General features: G+C 45.5%; 1 protein-coding gene across 2 annotated transcripts in view; it reads right to left on the bottom strand.

Moving 5' to 3' along the window:
• Window positions 1-25,104, bottom strand: part of ERC1 (ELKS/RAB6-interacting/CAST family member 1) — a 351,929-nt gene that overhangs the window by 17,546 nt on the left and 309,279 nt on the right. For both annotated transcript variants that reach the window (XM_054386713.1, XM_054386714.1), the window contains one exon: window positions 21,470-21,571. In XM_054386713.1, the coding sequence (XP_054242688.1) occupies window positions 21,470-21,571 (102 nt within the window). The remainder of the gene's footprint in view (window positions 1-21,469; window positions 21,572-25,104) is intronic.

The raw sequence follows: 25,104 nt of genomic DNA, 5'->3' as shown, positions 1-25,104 counted from the left end.
GGAGCAAAAGCAAATGCCCCACACAGGATTGGAAAGGATGGGAGTGTAAATGGCAGTGCTGCTCACAGCTAATGCAGCAGTAGGGAACATACAAATCACACAGCAACTCATGTTGGGCCTCAGCCCAGCTCTCCAGCCTGGGCTTCTCCACAGCCTCACCAGGCTACCACCGTCCAAACCCTCTGCCCCAGCCAGGCCTCAATACCCCTGGCCTCAAGGCCCTCCCCCAACACCTCCCTACCCAGGCCTGAATGATGCAGTACAAATCAGCTCTGCCAAGGCTGAGGCCAGGCCACAAACCTCCCCCACTAGAGAGAAGGTCTGGCTGGGAGCAGGGAGAGGGAGAAAAGGGCAGAAACTGACTCTGCAGCCAGTTTGTGTAGGGCAGGGAGGTGCAGGCTGATGGGAATGGAAGAGCAAAAGGCTACACTTCCTGGGGTCCTCTTGCTGGGCTGTCTAGTGCCTGGAGGGTTGTACTCTGTGGTTAAGACATCCAATCTTAAACCCATAACAATAAGCAAGTACTATTTTATTTCATTACACTTTACCCAGGTCAGTTTAATTCTTGTTCCTCACTGCAATCCAAACTGGAGCCATCCAGTTTCTATAAATGGTATTTGAAGAGCCATTTTTTACCAAAAGATAAAGCTCAAGTGCATAAATATGAACAGGAATGCCTCACTGTGCCCTCTCACAAGAACACAGCTTCATCTTGTCCTAGGTGTTTGTGGGCATGTCATCCCAGGAATACAAAACTGCATGCTTGCATCTGATGGAAAACCAAGGAAGAAGTGGCCAGAAAGTAAGGTGCTAAGGATCCAGGCACTGATGTGCACCAGCTAGGAGATCTGGAAAGCCTTGTGACAATACTGGCAGCCTGTCTTCATGTTCCCAGGCAGGGGCTGCCTGTTTGTTAGCAGGCTGGGGACGTCTTTTCTGTAGGACACCTCTGACCCTCCTGAATAAGGAGTGAGATAATCTCTGAGTCAACAGCAACAGGCTGCTGGCACTGCTTTCAACACAGAGCACGTCTCTGACCCCTTTTAATAAGGCTGTCAGGGCTCACTTGTTTTGCTTCTAACACTGTTCTACACAGCTTAATTTCTGCAGAATGAGAGGACCTGAGAGCCAGGGCTAAGCACGTAACCAACACCAGGCTCCTTGTCCTGCAGAGCCTACACCAGACATCACCAGGGTGCCAGCAGCTGAAAAGCCACATGGCAGCCATAGTAGAAAGGGCAGACAAGAAACCTGCAGAGAAAGTGAGCTCAGGTGCTTTGTTAAAAGCTCTACTTCTGTGTGCCATCCCAGGGCAACATCTGTTTGCAGAGAGAAACACACACACAAAAATCATGGTTTGATGTGTTGAGGCAGCAGACTGCAGCAGGCAGATCTGCTTAGATCTGCTTCTAAAGAGAAGAATGCAATGAAGCTTAGGGTTATACTGAATCTGAACTGCAATATAGTATGAAATAGTTTGGTTCAGTAATTCCTGGATTGTTACATTCAGATTTTCAGCCACTATGGTTCTTTGATGGTTAAAAAACAGAAAGTAATCCACTGCTCAATGCCAAGGGCTGGGACTCTGCTCTCCTGTATACATGGCAATAGGAAGGCTTATTTTAGGAGCAGCAGCACAGTTGTATTTCACATTCATGACTAAGCAGAGCTGTATTTAGCTAATTATAGCCATTGGATTTGGTTGTTTGCTGAATCTGTGCTATTTGTCCCAGTTTCTTTGGGGTAAATAATTTAGGTTGCCTAGAATGTGACATGAAAGTGTATTGCCTATGTAGGTAAAAAAAAAGAGATGCTTCTAATTTAACTGCTATTTTTTCCTACCTTTCTTGCTATTTGGTTTGCCCACAGAGGGGAGTGATGGAATATCACAACTTTAAAAACTTTTATTTTATAAAGATTCAGTAGCCAGTGTCTCACAAGTAGCTGTTCCATCAGTGTACTAGCTGCCTTGTGTTCATTCCAGATAAAAAAGTCTATTGAATATCCATCAGGTGAGGGAGGCATATCCAAGGGGGTGCTGAAGATGTTGGGCCCTGCAAGCCTCCTGCCCTTGCTCTGGGCTGCTGCATTTGCTTGGCTCTTTGCAGGGACTTGTGGCCCCTACCACAGCAGGAGCTCCAGGTGCTGTGTTTTGGGAAGCTCAAAGAGGCTCCTCTGGCCTGAGTGGCCTGGCTGGTGTGTCATAGGATCATTTCAGTTGGAAAAGACCTTTAAGATGATCAAGTCCAACCATCCTCTAACTCTACCAAGTCTGATGCTAAACCACATCCCTCAGCACCACATCTCTGCCTCTTTGAAATACCCCCAAAGAGAGAGAGCAGAGCTCTCTAGGGAGTAACAGCCGCAGGTTTGCACAAAACGGTCAAATTTGATTTCTCATGCACAAGTCCCCTCCTGAAGCACATTCCTGCCCTACCCTTCCCCCTTACCTCAGGCTGGAAACAGGCCAAATGAGGCGTGTGAAAGTTCTTAACGAGCAGCTCTCCTGAAGCCCTTAGCAGAGCAATCATTCCTCTGGCTTGGGATCCATTAAAGCCTGCCAGTCAAGGGGGAAATGCCCTCCTATCTGCCTTCCTGCCGTATCGAACTGGAGCTAGCCACTTAGCAAGAGGCACTGTGCTTCCCACACAGCAGAGCTGCCACTGCCTTATCTCAAGAGGGTGTAAGAGCATTTGCTGAGTGGGAAGGCAGGGTCGTGCTGGATTCACAGACCACAGAGTTCTCATGATCAGTTCAGAGCTGCAGAGCTTTCTAGGAAAACAATGGGGAAACAGACCCAGCCCAGGAATAGTTCCTAAAGCAGCCCTGATTCATTAATTGCCCTGATAGGTTTAGGCCATCCTCCTCAATGCATGGAATGAAGTCTGCTTAATGTACCCTGAAGTTCAGAATATTGTTAATGGCCAGCTAAGTTAGACACTAAAAAAGGCAATCACTGCAACTCTGAAGCAGAAACATAAAATGCCTGACAAATACTGCTGCAAACCTAAACCATCTCTCCCAGCTGATAAAATACTTTGGGAACATATTCCAAAACAAATTCAACTGGGAAACAACACATTCAGGTATTTTGAGGGTTCACAGACTGCTTTTTTTATCTCTGAGCAGGACAAACCTGAATCTAATTGCACTTTCTCAAGTCGCTGGTGCAAAAAAAAAAAAGCCTTAGACTGACATCAGTGCTGCTCCTTCAGGGGTAGGCTTGCTGTTGCTGTACAATGCTCAGCTGAAATAGAGCAACTGTTTAAAAGCTTTTGATTGTAAGATTCTGCTGATACCATGCTAAACTAGGAACATTTACAGAATCAAAGAACCACAGAAAACATCCAGTTGGACGAGACCTCCAAGCTCAGCCAGTCCAACCCTCAACCCAGCACTGCAGGGGCAGCACTCAACCATGTCCCTAAGCACCAGCTCCACACACTGTGCAAACACCTCCAGGGATGGGGACTCCAGCACTGCCCTGGGCAGACCATTCCAATGGCTGAGAACCCTCTATGGGAAGAAATATTTCCTAGCATCCAGTCTGAACCTCCCCTGCTGCTGCTTGGAACCATTTCCTCTGCTGCTGTCTCTTGCTACCAAGAAGCAGAGGCTGCCCTCTCCTTGCTTCAATCTCCCTTCAGGGAGCTGTAGAGAGCAATGAGGTCTCCCCTCAGCCTCCTCTTCTCCAGATTGAACACCTCCAGCTCCCTCAGCCCCTCCTGGTAGCCCAGGGGCTCCAGGCCCTTCTCCAGCCTTGTTGCCCTTCTCTGGACATGCTCCAGAACCTCAATGTCCTTCCAGGGGCCCAGAACTGAGCACAAGGAATGTGAAATCCTCATAGAATGTACCTATTTGCACTGGAGTACCTAGTCCTAGTAGAAAGTATCCACTGTATGAACTAATACTCACTGATGTGTAAACAATAAGAAATTGCAACTGTGGGCTTGAGAAAGCAGAGTGAGCTGGTTTAGGCTGACTCTGGCAGGCTTGTCTCATCAGCCATATCAGGCAGCCTAGAGAGCATGCACAAGGAAGAAGTTCATCTAAAAGCCATAAGGGTAGGGGGAGATCAAGGGTGGAGTGCATCAGGAAAAGCATGGCCAACAGAGAGCCACAAGGATGATGAGGGGACTTGAGCATCTCCCCTGTGAAGAGAGACTGAGAGCCCTGGGGCTGTTTAGTCTGGAGAAGAGAAGGCTGAGAGGGATCTGATCAATAGCTGAGGGGTGGGTGTCAAGGGGAGGGGGCCAGGCTCTTTTGGGTGGTGCACAGTAATAAGCCAAGGACCAATGGATACAAACTGGAACACAGAAGGTCTCAGCTCAACATGAGGAGAAACTTCTTTGGTGTGAGGGTGACAGAGCTCTGGAGCAGGCTGCCCAGAGAGGTTGTGGAGTCTCCTTCTCTGGAGACTTTCCAAACCCACCTGGATGCATTCCTGTGCAGACTACCCTGGGTGATGCTGCTTTGGCAGGGGGGTTGGACTGGATGATCTCTGGAGGTCCCTTCTGACCTCTAACATTCTGTGATTCTATGATGAAGACCCCACACGACCACCAGAGGACCCCTGCAGTACACAATGAGCATGCCTGAAGGAGACTCCCATGTGGAATGAATTCCCAGAAGTCATATGAATGAGCTAATAATTTCTTAGAAGAATGCTGATGTAACCATATATTCTTTGAATTTCCCTGCCTAGGGTACACCTAGGTGGAATGATCCCCTAGGTCTCCAGTGTCAAGATCAAAAAAGAAATGCCTGCTCTCTACAACCTCATTGGTCCTGGGGAGCTGCTTTGCTGCAGTTGGTAATGCTGCATTTAAATACACATAGAGAGAGATAAGAAAAGATACTTGCTGCTTAATGGGTTTGGAGAGACCTTTCTAAATATTTGGTTACTTTGACCTTAGGGGGTTGGAACTAGATGATCCTTGTGGTCCCTTCCAACCCTGACTGATTCTATGATTCTATGATTCTATGAAGATGAATGCATCTCCCATAGAGAGACTGTGGTGTTTAAGGAGTTTGAGCAGCACCCAATGCAAAGCCACCCACCAGAAAGAAAAGCAGTGGTTGGATTGTGTAAGTGCAGCAGCCTTCATCTGAGCCTAATGTCAGATTGGTTATCCACAGATGTCTGCAGAATCAACTATGGCTTTAATCACAGTACCACAGAATGTTAGAGGTTGGATGACCTCCAGAGATCATCCAGTCCAACCCCCCTGCCAAAGCAGGATCACCCAGGGCAGTCTGCACAGGAATGCATCCAGGTGGGGTTGGAAAGTCTCCAGAGAAGGAGACTCCACAACCTCTCTGGGCAGCCTGCTCCACGGCTCTGTCACCGTCACTGTAAAGAAGTTTCTCCTCATGTTGAGGTGAAACCTTCTGTGTTTAGGCTTGTTCCTTGTCTTATTGCTGTGCATCACTGAAAACAGATTGGCCCCCTCCCCTTGACACCCACCCCTCAATTGGTAATAAGACTCATTCATCACAACCACCAGCCTTGAATTAGGGATTCTCCAGGCAGAAGGGCTAGTGACCTGGTCACCCTTCTCCTTGCTAACATTCCTTTCTGCTCTGAAGGAAGCAACCACTTCACTTTTGCAGAACCTTTTGCTTTCTAAATTTCTACTCAGCAATATATCTGCAGCTCCCATTTGAAGAAAGTCTTATATGCACACCTAAAACCTTGTCTGCTTTTCTGGCTACATCACAGCATCACAGAATTGTCAGGGTTGGACGGGACCTCAAGGATCATCCAGTTCCAACCCCCTGCCATGGGCAGAGACACAGAATCACGGAATCAAATAGGTTGGAAGAGACCTCTAAGATCACCAAGACCAAACGATCACCCAATACCATCTAATCAAACAGACCACGGCACTAAGTGCCTCATCCAGGCTTTTCTTAAACACTTCCAGGGATGCTGACCGCACCACCTCCTTGGGCAGCCCATTCCAATGTCCAATCACTTTCTGTCAAAAACTTCTTTCTAAGATCAAGCCTAAACTTCCCCCTGCACAGCTTGAGTCTGTGTCCTCTTGTTCTGTCACTGCTTGCTGGGGAGAAGAGACCAAACCCCACCTGGCTACAACCACCCTTAAGGTACTTGTAGAGAGCAATAAGGTCTGCCCTGAGCCTCCTCTTCTCCAGGCTAAACACCCCCAGCTCCCTCAGCTTCTCCTCACAGGGCTGTGCTCCAGACCCCTCCCCAGCCTTGTTGCCCTTCTCTGGACACCTTCGAGCAACTCAACATCCCAACATCCTTCTTAAACTGAGGACACCTCACACTGGATGAGGTTGCTCAGAGTCCCATCCAGCCTGGCCTTAAAAACTTCCAGGGATGGGGCTTCCACCACCTCCCTGGGCAAGCTGTCCATCAGCTGATCTTGTAGAAGTTACCTTCTTACACAACTTGCCTGACTCATCAGAATCATGCATCAATAAGCATGTTGATCATGGACCAACAGCAGTCAGCTTTCTCTGACAGATACAGGCTTATGATCTCTCTGGACAAGCAAAGATAGCATCTTCTTGACCCAGCAATAGCAACACAAAGCACTATACATACATACATACAATTAGCACTGGTGTGACTGCTGTCCTACTCTGCTATGAGCTTGCACATATGCTGTACATTCACTAGAGAATGGTAAAAGGAAGAGGAATGCAGGAAGGGTAATGCACCTGGGTCGGGGCAATCCCAGGCACCAAAACAGGCTGGGTAGGGACTGGCGTGAGAGCAGCCCTGAAGAAAAGGCCTTGGGGGTGCTGGGGGATGAGAAGCTCAACATGAGCCAGCAGTGAGCACTTGCAGCCCAGAGAGCCAAGCAGAGCCTGGGCTGCAGCAAGAGAAGTGTGGCCAGCAGGGCCAGGGAGGGGATTCTCCCCCTCTGCTCCACTCTGCTGAGACCATACCTGGAGTGTCCAGTTCTGGAGCCTCTGTTACAAGAAAGATCTGGAGGTGCTGGAAGGTGTCCAGAGAAGGGCCATGAGGATGAGCAGAGGGTTGGAGCTGCTCTGCTATGGAGACAGATTGAGAGAGTTGGGGTTGTTCAGTTTGGAGGAGAGAAGACTCCAAGGAGACCTTCTTGTGGCCTTGCAGTATCTGAAGGGAGCTCCAAGAAAGCTGGGGAGGGACTTTTGAGGGTGACAGGGAGTGATAGGACTGGGGATCCAACCTGGAGGAGGGCAGATTTAGATTGGATGTTAGGAAGTTCTTCCCCATGAGGATGGTGAGACACTGGCACAGGTTGCCCAGGGAGGTGGTGGAAGCCTCATCCCTGGAGGTTTTTGCAGCCAGGCTGGATGTGGCTCTGAGCAACCTGCTGTGGTGTGAGGTGTTCCTGCCCATAGCAGGGTGGTTGGAACTGGATGATCCTTGAGGTCCTTTCCAGCCCTGACAACTCTCTGATGGTATGTGGCCTTCTATTCAGCAGGTTTTTCTCAGCTTACCCTGAAATCTCTAAATATTTGAGAAAATCTCTAGCTATTATAAAGAAGAAAATAAACTAAAACTGACAGATAATCAGGGTCAAAATAAATAATGTGAGGTCAAAATGCCACTGTTTTTATACCAAAGGTGTTAAAAAGAAGTATAGAAAGAATCTGAAAACTTCCAGGGATTAACTAACTTGAGAAATGCTCTCATTTGCTGGTCTGATCTATGGACCTTGAGTGTCCGTCCTAGATTCTGAAAAGGCACAAAAAGGGACTTCAGAGAAAAACACAACAGCCAAACCCTCAAAAACCCATCAAAGGCCTCCTCAAAACTTCAGACTGGACATAACAGCTATGCTTTGACAAGAAGTGAAATGGAGGTAGCCCTTTGTCTGCCCTCAGTCACAATTTTCACAGAAGCATGGGATATCACTTTGACACTTTGTCACATACAGATGCAGCTAAGCTACCCACCAAAATCTGCCTCCTGGACTACCATGACACAGCAGAAGATAGGCTTAAAGTTCTGCTAAATACATTATGTTTGTCAAGAAGAAATTCTTCCATGGGGGACTTGACAAATCTAATAAAAGATGGAGTGGATCAGAGTGGGTCCTTGGATGCCTCCCTCTATCTGGGTTTCATTAGAGATATTTCCAGACAGGAAAATTTTGCCTATGTAGCAAAATATCTAATATTGGGAGATATGGAAATAAACTAAGATACCAAATGATACATTCTGGAAGTATTTGCATGGCAAATTGAATGATGACTTCTTGCTCAGACCATTTGTGTTTGTTTGGCATCAAGCAGAAGGGTTTGGCTACAACCATCTCACAGCCATTGGATGCAGTGGAGTTTTATGAGGCATGAATTTGGCTCAGAAAGTGCAAAGCTTTCCCAAATTCAGAACAATTTATTGCTGATGTCTTCCCTTCATTATTTTAAATGGAAACAGAAGACAGTTCTCAAAAAGACTCTGTCTGACCTGGGTTCAGTTCAGCTCAGTTCATTGCTGCAGAGAGATAACTTGGTTTCTTTGGAAGATCACAAGACAAAAGCTCAGAGACAGGATAAAATTTCCTCAGATTTGTTTTAAAGACCCAAAAAAAAAAAAAAAAAAAAAAGAAAAAGGATTTAAATATCACCTTCATAAGTTTCTCCTCATAGAACAAAACAACACGTGTGAGGAGCTGGAAGAGATCCTGCCTATTTTGACAGAATTCTCTTACTCAGCTCGTGTCTAACAGAATCAATTAGGAAATCAGTTTTCTACAGCAAATTCTTTTTGAAATTTTTATACACTATGGACAAATCCCATGGATTAATGATTTCCAGAGTTTACCCTCCTCACCTTGGGAAAAATCCAGACCAGAAAAAAAACATAACCCACCCCACAAACACAAAACAGGGAAAGTAGCTTTATCATTAGTTCTATCTATTTAAATAAAATCTTTTCCTCATAATGTAGGTGAGGCAAAGAATTGCAGTGGGTTGGTAGAATTCCTAAACCTCTGAAAATCAGCCAGTAGCTTCAAAATAGTTTTCTACTTAACAAATCCAGAAATGTGGTTGTTTTTTTTTCCAGGGCACTGGCAACTTTTGCTCGCATGGCCTGTGGAGCAAAAGCTTGCAGGGAATCGTGTGCAGAATGCATTTGCCCAAACCCTGACCCTTAAATGTGACTAACTGCACTGTGCTCATATTGCATCACTTCCATAACAGTCAGCATGCCTCTAGCTGAGGAAGAGGAGAGAAATCCGTGGTGTAACTACAGGATGAGATGAGGCCATACAAATCCAGATGCTGTTTTCATTTGTCTAAGCTTTCTTTTTCCTCAACATCTCTTAGGAATCCAGCAATGCAGCAACTTAGTTGTGAAGCAAACCAGGATGGAAAAAGAAGGGTGAGAGCTACAGAGAATCTAAAATCTTCCACTTTGATATCTTAAAATGTCCTTCATTTGGACATTTTTGTTTCTATAAGATGTGTTAGATGTCAGGTTAAAATGTTGAATAATAAATTCAATCATAGAAAGCTGTGAAACTGTGTAGTCAGACTTAGGATATTGACATGTAGAATTTTGAACCAAAAAGTATCCCTGCAGCAAGTGAAGATTATTTAACAACTGCTTGTAGCTTGTACATGACACTATGGGCGTGAATAGAATCCTCCTGAGCAAATGTCTGTAGGTGCAGTTAAGGAAGTTTTTGATTCCACAGACTTCATTGGGCTTTACACTGATTCCTTCTCTACAAGAACACAGCAGCTTGAGAAAGTTATGAACACCTTGCTTATATTCAAAGAATGGCTTGAGTTGGAAGGGACCTTAAAGATCATCTAATTCCAACCCCCTGCCATGGGCAGGGCACCTCCCACTAGCCCAGATTGCTCAAAGCTGCATCCAGCCTGGTCCTAAACACTTCCAGGGATGAGGCATCCACAACTTCCCTGGGCAACCTCTTCCAGTGTCTCACCACCCTCACAGTAAAGAACCTCTTCCTAATGTCTAATCTAAATCTCCCCTGCTCTGGTTTAAAACCACTGCTTCATGTCCTGTCACCACATGTCCTTATGGAACGGCCCTCTCCAGCCTTCCCAAAGGAAAGATTTTTAATCCATCCAAGCTTTCCAGCAGTTGTTATCTACATAACAGTGAACAAGAAAGCACACACACAACCCTTGCTGCACTGTATTTTGTCTATTGCCTCTACAAGGCATAAAAGCAAACAGTGTCTAATATGTTTTTGTTTGGAAGCAGAACATTGCAGCTCAGCCACTGGGAGAGCATCTGCACAGAAACAATTACGTGTCAGTGACCAACTCCTCCTGCCTCCCTGCTGCCTCTTGCACTGCTAATGGAAACCAGGAGGGATTTCTTAAGGAGTCTGCCACAGAATGCAATCAGGGCTTTTCCTGTGCAGATGAACTATATGAACCCTGTCCACTGGTGATAGGAATCATCCTCTCATCCTTCTCTAACACTGCGTCTTCATTGTGCTCTTCCAGCTCTCCACCTGCTACAGGACACTTTCAGAGCCAATCCAAATGAAGCCAACAAACACTTGGTTTACCTGGCTTTGGGAATTCTTTTTAGAGTTGTTTGCTCTATATTAAAATGCAAAATCTCATTAACAAATACAACTACTTATACAGATATCTATCTATCTATCTATCTATCTATCTATCTATCTATCTATCTATCTATCTATCTATCTACTTATCTATCTATCTATCTACAATAAATATGTTGCATTAAACAATCAGACATAGATGGAGTGCCAGTGGTGAGCCTACTTGGGGTAAATCCTGACATTTCCATCAATAATGATGAACTTTACCAGTCAGGAAAATTAGCATCTAGATTGGCCACATGCCCAGATCAGTTTTGATTGTTGTCATATTTCTCTTGAGCATATTTTCATAGTTAACATCCCAGGCTTACAGGATGTTAGGGGTTGGAAAGGACCTCTGGAGATCTTCCAGTCCAACCCCCCTGCCAGAGCAGGACCATAGAATCCAGCACAGGTCACACAGGAACACATCCAGACAGGGCTGGAAAGGATCCAGAGAAGGAGACTCCACAACCTCTCTGGGCAGCCTCTTCCAGTGCTCTGGGACCTTCACAATAAAGAAGTTCCTCCTCATGTTGAGGTGGAACCTCCTGTGCTGTAGTTTCCATTCATTGCCCCTTGTCCTATCCCAGGGTGCAACTGAGCAGAGGCTGTCCCTGTCCCTTCCTTCCTGACCCCCAGCCCTCAGCTATTGATAGACATTGATCAGATCCCCTCTCAGTCTTCTCCTCTCCAGGCTAAACAGCCCCAGGGCTCTCAGCCTTTCCTCCCCAGGCAGTGCTCCAGTCCCTTCAGCATTCTTGTAGCCCTCCCTTGGACTCTCTCCAGCAGATTCCTGTCCCTCTTGAACTGGGGAGCCCAGAACTGGATGCAATATTCAAGGTGGGGCCTCACCAGGGCAGAGTAGAGGTGGAGGAGAATCTGTTGAAAACAGGTTTCGCCTTGATTCTTTCTCCAAGGTTCATCTTCCCCCTCCCTCAGTTTCTTTCCTCCTAACTGACATCTAAAAGGTGCTGGCAGCAACACCTCCAGCTGGGTTGCAGCTATTCCTCTTCTGTCTCTGTCCTGTCTATGAGTGCCAGGGCTTAGCTCACCTCTCTTTCCTGTCACCAACAGTGCATTCATCTTTTGTAGAAGCTTCTGGCCTTGTACTATTGCAGTCTGAGGTGTGGATGAGTGCTGTAAGAAATCTAAATGGCAGAGTAACTTGGAGATCCAGGCTACAACACAAAGTGTTCCAGCCCTCCTGGAAGTGACCATAAACAAAAATGTCTGAGTACAGAATTCCTATTTGCTACAAAGTCCGAGCCAATAGGAGAAGATCACATTCATCTGCAAATCAAAAGAGAAAATAAGACACAGGCCTGGATTAATCTCATGTGGTCAAAATGAGTAATGAGCTTTTTGCAATTCTTCTGCTGAAAAGCACAAATCTCTACCAAAAGAAAGCAGCCATCTGGTTTGAATGTTTTAGAATAGAAATATCTACTAGTGCTCCTCTTTGATCTGCAAGAATAATAGGAAGACAGTGATACAATCCAGTTACAACTCTTGTGAGTGCTTAACTCATCCCAGAGCTGCAGATCACAGAATTCCATCTGGAAATCCTTGTCTTATCATTTTGGGATCAGATAGAAGATGGACGGTGGATCAAGATCAGTCCTTTTGTGCTTGTAGATACAACATTCTTGGGCAGAGGATATATTCTTCCAACATAAAATACTTATTAAGATAACAAAATAGCAGAGTTTGGGTGTTTTGGGGTTGTTTTGTTTGCTTTGTTAGCCTTGTTTAAAGCCAGGCTAACAATAGAACTGGTCCCAGAAATGAGGAAAGGACCAAGAGAAGCTGACATCATATTAAGGACAGTGTTCTTCTCTAGGCAGGCCCATCCCAGTCCAACAGTACTTACTGGGCAAAACATTACATGCCAGTATGGGCACAGAATAAGAGGCAAGGTAGAAAAGCACAGTTTCCAAATTGGAATGGTAGAAGATTAATTATAAACCGAAATACTAAGCATTACTGAAGTTGCTCATTCACACAGAATCACAGAAACATTCAGGTTGGAAAAGCCCCTCAGGATCACCAAGTCCAACCCAGAATCCTACTCTACAAAGGTCATCCCTAAACCATAGCTCCAAGCACCACATCCAAACCACCTTTAAACACATCCAGGCTTGGGGACTCCACCACCTCCCTGGGCAGCACATTCCAATGCCTGATCCCTCCTGGTGGGAAAAAATTATTCCTACTGTCCAGTCTAACCCTGCCCTGCTGCAGCTTGAGGCTGTTCCTTCTTGTTCTATCACAAAGTCCCTGTGAGAAGAAACCAGCACCAACCTCTCCACAATCTCCTTTCAGGTAGCTGCAGAGAGCCAGGAGGTCTCCCCTCAGCCTCCTCTTTTCCAAACTAACCATCCCCAGCTCCTTCAGTTGCTCTTCCTAAGATTTATTCTCCAGGCCCTTCACAGCTTCATTGCCTTCCTCTGCACTGCACTGCACCTCCACATCTCTCTTGGATTGAGGTGCCCCAAACTGAACACAATACTCTACCACGTAGGGATTGTTACACTGTAGTGAGAAGGTCACCACCAAAGGCTCTCCATCATTCAGAGCTGTCAGCTAAAGGAGAAAGGATTACTCTCTGAAGAAAGGCCAAGAGTGAAAAGGCTTGAAAAGAATAGATACTGGTCTGACAGCTAACCCAGGATTGTGAACTGCACTTCCTCAGGACAGCAGTTGTCATTTCATCAACTCTTGGTGTCTTCTTGCTTGAACTCGATGGCACAGGAGTCATTCGGTTTCATCTTAAAGGCTCAAGAAAAGAAGGGATGGAAAACAGGTCCTGTGATCAGCTGGGACAACTGCATTCAAAGTGCTGACCTCCTAACAGTTAATTGATTACATCACCTTGAGTGCATCACATTAGGGTTCTGACTAAGGCATTGGCCATCTGGGAAATGGAAGTGAGGAGCCCTGACTGTCACAACTATGACAAAAGAAATCTGGCATCTTATCTCTCAGTCAGGCCAAGTGGCAATGCTCAAGCAGAGTAAGATTATTTCATGTAGCTGCCCTCAAATTTTGCACAGGGTAGGTGTGCAAGGCAGGCATAGTGTAGACCTTTCACACTCCTGTCACACAGATGAATGAAGAACTGCAGTGGCCATACCAGAACAGATGATTACATATTACACTATTAGTGTGCAGATTTTTAGACAGGGGAAGAAATGACACTTCAGAGGACAGCAGATGACAGTGATGAAGAAGAGGCAGCAGTCTAAGCAAGCTTTGTTCAGCATGCTGGAATGGCAGCTCCTTTTGAAATATTTTACACGTGAGTTATTTTTCCTCCTTTGGAGAAGGAGTGGGATCTGGGAAGGCAAAAGAAGTAGGATTTATACATTGAGTTAAATACATAGCAAACATAATTTTGGGAACAAATCCAAAATGAGGCATGAGAATCACCACCACCTTACTGTAACAACACTGTTTTAGAATATTGTGTAAGGGTGTTCCCTAGCTCTTTTCCCAAGCAGAACTTCCACTTCACAAAAACTTCAGCTCATTTCACAATGAGACAATTTGAGAAAGGGAGAAAAAGAACAATGAGTGGTGGGAGATGACACCAGGAAAGAATTTAGCTTCTGAACGGTGCTCTAATACTGTGTCCAGTGAATTACACTGTAGTAGGAGTCAGGTATGAAAGCTTGGTATTTGGGACCATTCTGCATCATCTAACAATTAAAAAGATCATCTTGAAAATATATCTATTTAAAAGGCCTATGAGGTCACAGTGTAAGAAGTGACAATAGTGAGAACCTAAAGAAGTGTGATTGTAGTACAGGCAGCTCTCTACAGTCTGCAAGATTAAATGTGTCAGCTGGGGGGAAGGATCACATCTCTGCAGTGAACGAACACCTGTGTAATGATGTGAAAAAGGAACTCACCAGGATTAAGATACTTTGCTGAAAAAAGCACCAAATAATGCAGACTAAAAAAAAAATCAGTATTTTTCTCAAACTTATTAAAGTTTAGACAACTTGGAGCTCTGTAGTGATCTCAATGAAAAGTTCACAGGATTTGACATCTATGGCAAAGGTAAAATGAAGACCTGAGATGTCCTGCCCTCAATGTCATTATTTCTGTCCCTCTTACTCTACCATCATAGTATCACAGAATCACAGAACTGTCAGGGTTGGAAGGGACCTCAAGGATCATCCAGTTCCAGCCCCCCGACATTGCCAGGGACACCTCACACTACAGCAGGTTGCTCACAGCCACATCCAGCCTGGCCTTCAAAAACCTCCAGGGATGAGACTTCCACCACCTCCCTGGGCAATCTGTTCCAGTGTCTCACCACCCTCATGGAGAAGTTCTTCCTTACAACCAGTCTAAATCTGCCCTCCTCTAGCTTTATTTCATTCCCCAGTCTTATCACTCCCTGACACCCTCAAAAGTCCCTCCCCTGCATTCTTGTAGCCCCCTTCAGATACTGCAAGGCCATAAGAAGGTCTCCTGGGAGCCTTCTCCTCTCCAGACTGAACAACCCTAACTCCCTCAGTCTTTTTCTATAGCAGAGCAGCTCCAGCCCTCTGCTCATCCTCATGGCCCTTCTCTGGACACCTTCCAGCACCTCCAGATCTTTCTTGTAACAGAGGCTCCAGAACTGGACACAGTGCTCCAGGTGGGGTCTGAGCAGAGTGGAGCAGAGGGGGAGAATCCCCTCCCTGGCCCTGCTGGCCCCACTTCTCTTGCTGCAGCCCAGGCTCTGCTTGGCTCTCTGGGCTGCAAGTGCTCACTGCTGGCTCATGTGCTCATCCACAGCCCCAAAGCCTTTTCTTCAGGGCTGCTCTCAAGTCAGTCCCTGCCTAGCCTATATCAGTACCTGGGATTGCCCTAACCCAGATGCACTTGGTCTTGTTGAACCTCATGAGGTTGGCTTGGGCCCAGCTCTGCAGCCTGTCAAGGTCCCTCTGGATGTATCCCTTCCCTCCAGCGTGTCAGCTGCACCATGCATGTTGGTGCCATTGCAAACTTGCTGAGGGAGCCTCAGTGCTACTGTCTGTGTTGCTGACAAAGATGTTAAACGGGACTGGTGCCAGTACTGATCCCTGAGGGACTCCACTTGTCACTGGCCTCCCCTTGGCCATGGACAGCCACTCTGTAGTCACAGTTCTTCAGAACATTGCCTTTCACTCACTTCTGCCCCTTTCTTCTCAACCTCTCTGAGTAGCTAATAACCTTCAGCACTCAGCTGCTTTTTTGCACATCTCCTAGCATCAGCCTCTCTGTGAGGTTTCACCATTTCTATCATTCCTACTCGATCCTGCTTAATACCATTGGCCTGATAAACTGCCTTTCACTCTTCCAGCAGGTTTTGTGTTCCTCTGCCCACTCAAAACAAGCAGTCTGCCTCATTTCTGATGGGCAGAGGTGACACAAGCAGGTCTCTGAACTATACCAACTCTTTCTCACGTGGCAGGTAGCATAGCTGTGTTTGCCAGCAAGTTGCATTAATGGAGCAGCTTGGGTGGATCCTGTGGAAGCTTTGCTGCTTCATCCCACCCCATACAGCACACACAGAGGACATACTTACAGAAGGACACACAGCCAGACAGACATCTTTTCATATGTATTAGATATCCTTACATGTGCATTCATATTATTTATTGTAACAGTGAGTAATAACTAATTAAAGTATTGCATTTGTGAAAGACAAAGAGGCATCCTCATGAGAAAGCTCACTGGACTGTGTTTGGCTCCATCTGAGGAACAGAAGGTGTCCTAAGGAACTCACACAGCAAGGAAACAAGCCTTGAGAAAAAGGCTAGGAAGGACTATTTGGGGGTGGAAGATTGCATTTACACTGAACTGTAAACTGAAATCTAAACTGCCATTCTCTGAAGCTCCAGGCAGGGCTCCCATGTTTCAAAACAGTTCTTCATTTCAGGGGAGTTCTATTTGATAATGCTGACATGTACAGAAATGGCATCACTGAGTATTAAAGTCCATCACTTCCATCATGGCAGAGGGGAAAAGCCTTAAACCACAAAAACATAGAAATGATGTAGTTTGCTGTTGTACACATTTTGATGGGCTCTGTTTTATCTTCAGTATTGATCAGAATGACAGAATGGTTTAGGCTGGAAAGGACCTCAAAGATCATCTAGCTCCAACCCCCTTGCCATGGGCAGGGACACCTTGTACCAGATCAGGAACAAGGTGGAATCAGAAGTGATTACCTGCTCAGACCTTAAAAACCAAAGTTACCACCAAGTCCTATCCTATTAGTCACTTTTTAACCACTGTAAAACATACTTTAAATTTAATATACACAAATTAGGAACTCTGTGACTTAAAACATCTTCACTTTAAGAAAGAGAATAAGGACTTCTTTTTAATGTACAAGGAATATCATGGTAAAAACATGCAATTTGCTGGGAGTAACTGGCATGGGAATCATCAATCACCTTTATGCTTTCCTTGTTGCTGTATGCAAGACAATCTTGATGCTATGGTGCTACTCAGATGAGATGCATGTAAGGCTAGGATGCTGCTTGCCTTATTCTGGGCCCCTCAATTTAAGAAGGATGTTGAGATGCTGGAATGTGTCCAGAGAAGGGCAAGAAAGCTGGGGAGGGGTCTGGAGCACAGCCCTGTGAGGAGAAGCTGAGGGAGCTGGGGGTGTTTAGTTTGGAGAAGAGGCTTAGGGGAGACCTTATTGCTCTCTACAACTACCTGAAGGGAGGTTGTAGCCAGGTGGGGGTTGGTCTCTTCTCCCAGGCAAGCACTGATAGAAGGAGAGGACACAGTCTCAAGCTGTGCCACAGGAGGTTTGGGCTGGATGTTAGGAAGAATTTCTTGACAGATAGAGAGATTGGCCATTGGAATGGGCTGCCTGGGGAGGTGGTGGAGTCACTGTCTCTGGAAGTGTTTAAAAAAAGCCTGAATGAGGCACTCAGTGCCATGGTTTAGTTGATTAGATGGTGCTGGGAGATAGGTTGGACTTGATGATCTTGAAGGTCTTTTCCAACCTGGTTAATTCTGTGATTATTTTTAAGCTATTCTGCAATGTATTTTCCTGAGGAAAATGCCTGAAATATAAAGTGGAGTGAAATGCTGTGTTTAATGGCAATCACCCATTAAGTCAGGAAACTAAGAGAAACCCTACTCTTAGAACACCTGCATTCACAAATGTAGCAACAGATGGGAGAGGAAAAGAGAAATCTTTCTATCAGTGTTTTCTATACAACCTCCACAGCTGCTCTAGAATGGAAACCAGAATTATTCCTACCTTCACAGTGAGTGTATTCTTCCTTTTCATCATTTGCTTACCTGTGCTTAAATTCCTGTGCTTCAGCAGATCTTTACAAGCATTATCTCCCAAACCTTTAACACCACAGGCTAACACACACCCATTGCAGGAGCACTGATTCCAAGGGAATGTGAGATCACAGTGAGTGTAATTTAACAAAGCACTTCAGCAGTTTGCTCAATGAACAGATTTTCTCTGTTCAAACCCCAAGGCATGAAATTCAAGTTTGACACTGTCAGAGCTGGATTCAATTTTTCAGATAGCTGACTTGAAGAGAGGGATCTGAGCTATACAGTCAGACAGAGATGTAAATCTGCAGTTGACTGAGAAGAGATGAAAGAGTAAATAACTCTTTCATGAACATTTTACAGATATAACACAAACTCACATTTTCCAGAAATGCAAGGCAGAAATTCAGCAGAATTTTCTTTCAAATGACTGACCTGGAAAAATAAAATTCTGAGAAAAACTTCCCCTTTATTCTGAAATGTCAAAATCTTTTCTTCTTGTATGGGTCAGTGAAACTTTGACTTAATAAGCTAAAAAGAATCCTATGCTAACTTATTACCACCTATAGTTCCTTTTGTTAAAAAAAATGCTATTTTCAAGTACATATTTACAAGTTATTTTAACCCATATTTGTATGACAGTCTCTGCTTACAGCTTGACTTTTGATTGCTGAGTTTTAGGGTTTTACTGTAAGCAGCTGTGGATTTTCCAGACAATTTGCCTTTACCAACCCCAGGCAGAGCTTGCAGTTCAGCAAGGAGCCCTTAACAAGGCTGTACTCCAAACTCAACAAAACTCAAAGGCACTGATCAGATAACCTGTGTGAAACATTTTTTCTTAAAAGGATGTGAAGAAAAAGTTTTATCTGATTTATTAAAATATTGTCATCACATCTCAATCCTTTAATACACTTTAAGCACTTCCAATAAATTTATTCTGCTTCAAAACAGACACTGCAAGGCAGAAACGAATCCTATGTCCTGTAGTCTAACAATTGATACTTGACTGTTGTAGCTTTCCACCAAGGCTCCTGGATTATTTCTTCCAGGCTAGAGAACAGTGCATGAGGAGACGGGCTCTGTCCTGTCTGCTACCTTCTCTTCTGGAAATGGGGGTTGTTGCACAGCCAATTTGGTGGCAGGAGACAGAGAAAATTATGGGCCCAGACAGAGAGAAACAAAACATACTCTAAATGGCAAATATCTACACCAACTTCTCCCCTGCTATTTTGGAAGAATGAGGAAGATGGAAGGGAGAGAGGAAGGTGAAGGGGATATTCCTCTTTGCCTTCAAATTTATATCCCTAGCCCAAATCAAGATTGGCCTATTATGAGCTGATAAATATCTGTGGACAGTTAGGTTAGCATGCATGGCAGCAATCTTGGCAGCAGATCTCAACATGCTTAAAACCTTCAGGAGGAACATTATCTTCAGGAGGAAGGTTATCTTTCTTCAGGAGCAGCACTATCTTCACGAGGAGCACTCTCACTGAGCAAATTCTTTACTCCCAAGAATTGAAAAAGCATCCAAAGATTTGGCTCCAGTGCAAAACCCTCTGAAAAAGAATCCAGCTGAAAACATTTCCTCTGTGAAGTCAGTGATAAATGATATGAGAGACACTTCCTGTTTTCTCATATGCATCAGGAGTTTGCTTGGCTTAGAAACTGGATTGCATGCCCTGGAAAAGTTCTCCCCACAACATGAACAAGCAAGGACAGGATGATGAGCAGAAGGAAATCACAAGCTCCACAGAAGCACCCAAGGAACACCCTCATGCAGAGGCTACAGGAGCAGGCAGGAAGGAGCAGGACCAAGCGTCACAAAGCAGAGAGGAGTGAGCCGTGAGAGTGACCGCCAGGAGTGAGTGAGTGCAAGCCAGGAGTGAGTGAGTGCAAGCCAGGAGTGAGTGAGTGCAAGCCAGGAGCTTTCCTGCTGGCAAGAGAAGTTGATTCTCACCGTTCTGAACAAAATGGCTGAACTAAGAGCATCTGACTGGTTATGCCCAAATGCCCTCCTCCTCGTCCTAGCGGAGCAGAGGTGGCAATGGGAGAAAAGCACCAGGGCAGCATGGGAACGAAAGAAAGAGTTGGTTAGTATTTAAAGCACACATGTCAGTACAAACAGCAGTACAAAGTGTTTCATTACTTAGGCAATACTCGGAACCACCTCGAGGTACAGCTTGCTTTGCTCTCTTGTAGGCTTTAGCAGCTTTGAAAATGCCCCTATGCAAAGTGGAAGTGCAATCAGGCTCTTCACCCACCCCTCCTCCCTACCACCCTCCCCTGCAAGAGCTTTGCAGGAACTTCCTTCTATGTTTAAACTTGATCTTTTCTTCACACTGTGTTTTTTCATTTAATCTGCCTTCTTTTGCAGGCATGTCCTACAGACCCATTCTGGAAATGGCTTCATTTCTCCATAGACTGACCATGTCTAAACAACAAATATTCTGCCATAGCCTCCAAATCAAGCTTAGGAAAGCCATTTATTTGCTATATTAAGAATTGTACTCTCCCAAAGAAGGCAGGGCCAACACTCTTCCAAAACATGGCAGAAAATTCAAGCCAGTCAACATATGGTTCTTTGTTTATCAACTGGAGGAGGGTAGCAAAGCAAGAGGCTAAAAGAATTTGCTCTGAAAATGAGAATTTTTCTGTTCATTCCTTTGTTTCTATTCCTTGTTGTCCTCTGGCACAGACAGTAAAAGAGGTTTTTAGAGATCTGGTTTTACTAGGTGAATATGTAACAGTTCTTTGCCATTTCCCACATACACCTCACTCATTCTGCATATTGCTGGGTTGGTGCTTAAGGGTCTGGAGTGAGATGCCTTCCTTCAGATTTCAGCAGTTTCTAGCTGGGCCAGAGGGCAAAGAGGAGTGCCAAATGTTCCTTCACTTGGCTAAGGCAGTGATTAATGATCACTAATATTTTAATTAAACTGGAATGGATGAGATTATGACAGGGCATATGCGATTCTGTTGGCATTTTCTGTGCTACCCAAGGGACAGGTAATCTCTCTGAGAGTTATCAAGCACATGGCTGTGCCTTGTAAATGCCACGGATGCCTCCTCACTGCTGTGGAGATGGTAAATTGATTTCCCTTCAGTTCACGGCCCATTGAATTCGTGAGGGAGCAGTCTCTGCTCATTTGGCACACAGGCTGGGATTTCCTCATGGGAAATGAAGGGAACTGCTCATATGCAATCCACAGATCAGAAAGCTGATCCTGGAGCACGATTTCCTGCTACTGAAGACAAGAAACAGCCCTGGACACTCCACACACTCAGGCAGTAAAACCTGAGTTACTAAAATCTAAATAAGCCAGACAGGACTCCTGCCTTGCACTTGAAGTGAGTAACATTTCCTTCTTCCCTTTCCTTGTCTGCCCCCTCTTCTCCACCCACTTAATAACAGCTTGGTACTGAGCACGGTGTTTTCACCTTTCAGGAGCATTCAAGGAAGCTGACACAACAGCAACATCCATTTCTGGTCTCTAACTACACTCTAGAATGCTGGTTTTGTTCCAAGGTAATACATGCACATCAGGGAACATTACATACAGCTCAAAATAACCAGCCAGCACGGGGAAAATGACTTTGCAAGCAAAAATGAGAGACGTTACCTGGTCAGGGGAGGGCTTGTGGTTGGTTTGGTTGGAGTGGGATGAGGATTTGAGGTGATCATCCTCGTAGTTGTCAGCCATCAGCTTCATACGGTTCTGAGTCTGTAAAAAAAAAAAAAAAAAAAAAAAATCTCAATCTACCTTCTGATGTGATCATAGGGACCAAAAGGAATTGGGTATTTATGGCACCCTGTATATCCAAAACCCATAAAAGGAAAAAGGGACATGACAGTTGCATGAAGCATTAGTAGGTAGTATTGTAAAGAATTGGTAAAGACTGAGACACACATTCCAACCACTTCTCTTCCAGCCTAAATGAGTTCTGCAATTCAGTGCTTCATCTGACTTGTACCTACTAAAACCTCTGTTGTACTTGTGTGTGAAAACAAAGTAATTTCTTGGGTTTAAGATTCAAACACCAATCTGGAGAAAAATTCAATAAAAACCTGGGTTAGAGGTCCCTGAGCCAGTTAAAACAAACAAAAAATAAGTTAGTTTTGTAAAAAAAAAAAAGACTAAACACTTTCCACTAGACCAGGTTGCTCAGAGCCACATCCAGCCTGGCCTTAAAATCCTCCAGGGATGAGGCTTCCACCACCTCCCTGCGCAACCTGTTCCAATGTCTCACCACCCCCATGGTGAAGGACTTCCTAACATCTAAACCAAGTCTCCCCTCCTCCAGCTTGGATTACAGAGTCACAGAATGTTAGGGGCTGGAAGGGACCTCCAAAGCTCATCCAGTCCAACCCCCCTGCCAGAGCAGGAGCACCTAGAGCAGGTCACACAGGAACACAGCCAGACAGGTCTTGAATATCCCCACAAAGGAAGACTCCATAACCCCCCTGGGCAGCCTGTTCCAGGGTTCTGTCACCCTTACAGGGAAAAAATTTTTCCTCCTGTTTCCATGGAACTTCCTATGCCTCAGCTTCCACCACTGCCCCTTGTGCTGGCATTGGACATCACCCAGCAGAGCCTGGCTCCAGCCTCTGGGCACTCACCCTGCACAACTTTATCAACATGAAGGAGGTCACCTCTCAGGCTCCTCCTCTCCAAGCTACAGAGCCTTCAGCTCCCTCAGGCTCTCCTCATAAGGAAGATGTTCCACTCCATCATCTTCGTGGCTCTGCACTGGTCTCTCTCTATTAGCTCTCTTCCCTCTTGAGCTGAGGGACCCAGAACTGGACACAATATTTCAGATGTGGCCTCAGCAGGGCAGAGTAGAGGGGGAGGAGAACCTCCCTTGACCTCCTAACCACAGCCCTTCTGATCCACCCCAGGAGGCCATTGGCCTTCTTGGCCACCAGAGCACATTGCTGGCTCATGGTCAACCTTCCATCCACTGGGACCCCAAGGGCATTTCCCCATTTCACTGCTCTCCAAATGAGGTCTCCAAGTACCTACACACACACACACACACACACAAACAGGTACAGAAACCCCCCCTGGGCAAAATGTCCACCCACCCAGCAGGGCTTACAAAGACCACACTCTTCAGAGCAGCCTAGAGGGGACTATAAAAGGTCCAGGTCTAGGATTTTCCAAAGTGAGCTGCCAGCCCTGAGCCAGCTGCTTCACTTGGAGTTATCTGGGTGCCACTGTCACTGGGCACTCATTTCTGGAGTAGATCCAAACCAGTGATGGCATTTCTGCTCCTAGTTCATAAGGCAGACAAAGCCTCATTTCTAGCTTTGGCAAATACTTGTATTCTGAAAAAGACCTCCAACAACCCTATGCTAGAGACAGAAAGCAGTAAATGGTGTACAGCTAGACATATAAAATGGTCAGAGATGCACTGCAATGTCTTAAATGAAAGCTCAAAGCTCACTGCAAAGATGCCAGCTGTTGACTCAATCCCTTCATGACTGCATGGTTTCTCAGTGAAAACTCTGATTTTAATGAGCATCTTGAGGCTAGAGAATGCAGTTTCTACTTGACTGTACTTGGATCATTATAGAGCAGGTCCAGGGCTTGAATCTGGATCTGATTTTAGGTTGGATTAATTTAACAAAAGCTATAGCAAATTGAGCTTAAGAAATAGGCAATTTAATCAGGCAAAGTCCTTATATTGTTTGCTCTGTGTTGTCAAACGAGTTTTGAATCCAAGTCTGACTCATCATTCATAAATCACTGCCTGAAACATGCTGCATTCATACTTAAGCAAAGAGTTTATTGCAAAGGCACTTTCTCCAAATGTAGAGTTTTATTAGATGTAAAGTTGGCTGTTTAACCATTTGTTCTTTGCAATGAGAGCTACTACTTTTGAATGACTTCTCATTTCATTGGAAATGTTTGGGTTTGGTAACAAACAACAGTGTGTATGTGGAAAAAACTAGTAAAAAGTAGGGGGTTAGGAGAATGTTAGTAAAGCTTTGTGAGAGAAAAAGTAACTCTTCCCAGAGAGAGGCAGCATGGTTTGTTCTACTGCATGGAAAAAACAACGCTGGGACTAATACAGGAAGCCGGGGGGGGTTGGGGGTTGGGGTTGGAACTAGATGATCCTTGTGGTCCCTTCCAAGCCTGACTGATTCTATGATTCTATAAGAGAAGAATAAAAAGATCTTTGCATTTAAAGCACAGTATCCCTCACATAAGATTCTGAAGTGGAATTAAAGGGGTTTCTGTATTTCTGACACTTTAAGAATAACCTACTATTAATATTCAGAAGTCATGAGAAGAGGCTGAGAGAAATGGGCTGGTTTGGTCTCAAAAAGAGGAGGCTTCTTTACTTTGTGGAAGAAAACAGAGAAGACAAAGCCATGCTCTTGCTGGAGGGGACAGGACAAGAGCTGACAGATGTAAACTGGAAAACAGAAAGCTCTCATTAGATGACAGCAAAATTCTTTTGAGAACGAGGCTGATCCAACACCAGAACAGGCTGCCAAGAGGCTGCAGCATCTCCACCCTTGTAGACACTGAAAATGCCACTAGGCAAAGCCTTGAGCAAGCTCCTCTGCTTGTGATGCTCTCAGCAAGTGGCTGGATACAGAAGCCCTCTCCAACCTGAAATATCATAGAATCATAGAATCAAGAAGGTTGGAAGAGACCTCAAAGATCATCGAGTCCAACCTGTCACCCTACACCTCATGACTACTAAACCATGGCACCAAGTGCCACGTCCAATCCCCTCTTGAACACCTCCAGGGATGGTGACTCCACCACCTCCCCAGGCAGCCCATGCCAATGGCCAACCACTCTCTCTGTGAAGAACTTTCTCCTCACCTCCAGCCTAAACCTCCCCTGGCGCAGCTTGAGACTGTGTCCTCTTGTTCTGGTGCTGGTTGCCTGGGAGAAGAGCCCAACCCCCACCTGGCTACAACCTCCCTTCAGGTAGTTGTAGACAGCAATGAGGTCTCCCCTGAGCCTTCTCTTCTCCAGGCTAAACACCCCCAGCTCCCTCAGCCTCTCCTCATAGGGCTTGTGCTCAAGGCCTCTCCCCAGCCTCGTTGCCCTTCTCTGGACATGCTCCAGCAATTCAACATCTTTCCAAAACTGAGGGGCCCAGAACTGGACACAGGACTCAAGGTGTGGCCTAACCAGTGCTGTGTACAGGAGTACAATGACCTCCCTGCTCCTGCTGGCCACACTATTCCTGATGCAGGCCAGGATGCCATTGGCTCTCTTGGCCACCTGGGCAC

Source organism: Indicator indicator, chromosome 14, assembly GCF_027791375.1.
Source record: "Indicator indicator isolate 239-I01 chromosome 14, UM_Iind_1.1, whole genome shotgun sequence".
In the NCBI taxonomy this organism is placed as follows: Eukaryota; Metazoa; Chordata; class Aves; order Piciformes; family Indicatoridae; genus Indicator; species Indicator indicator.
Note: the sequence above shows the minus strand (reverse complement) of the source record. Positions and strands in the feature narration are given on the sequence as shown.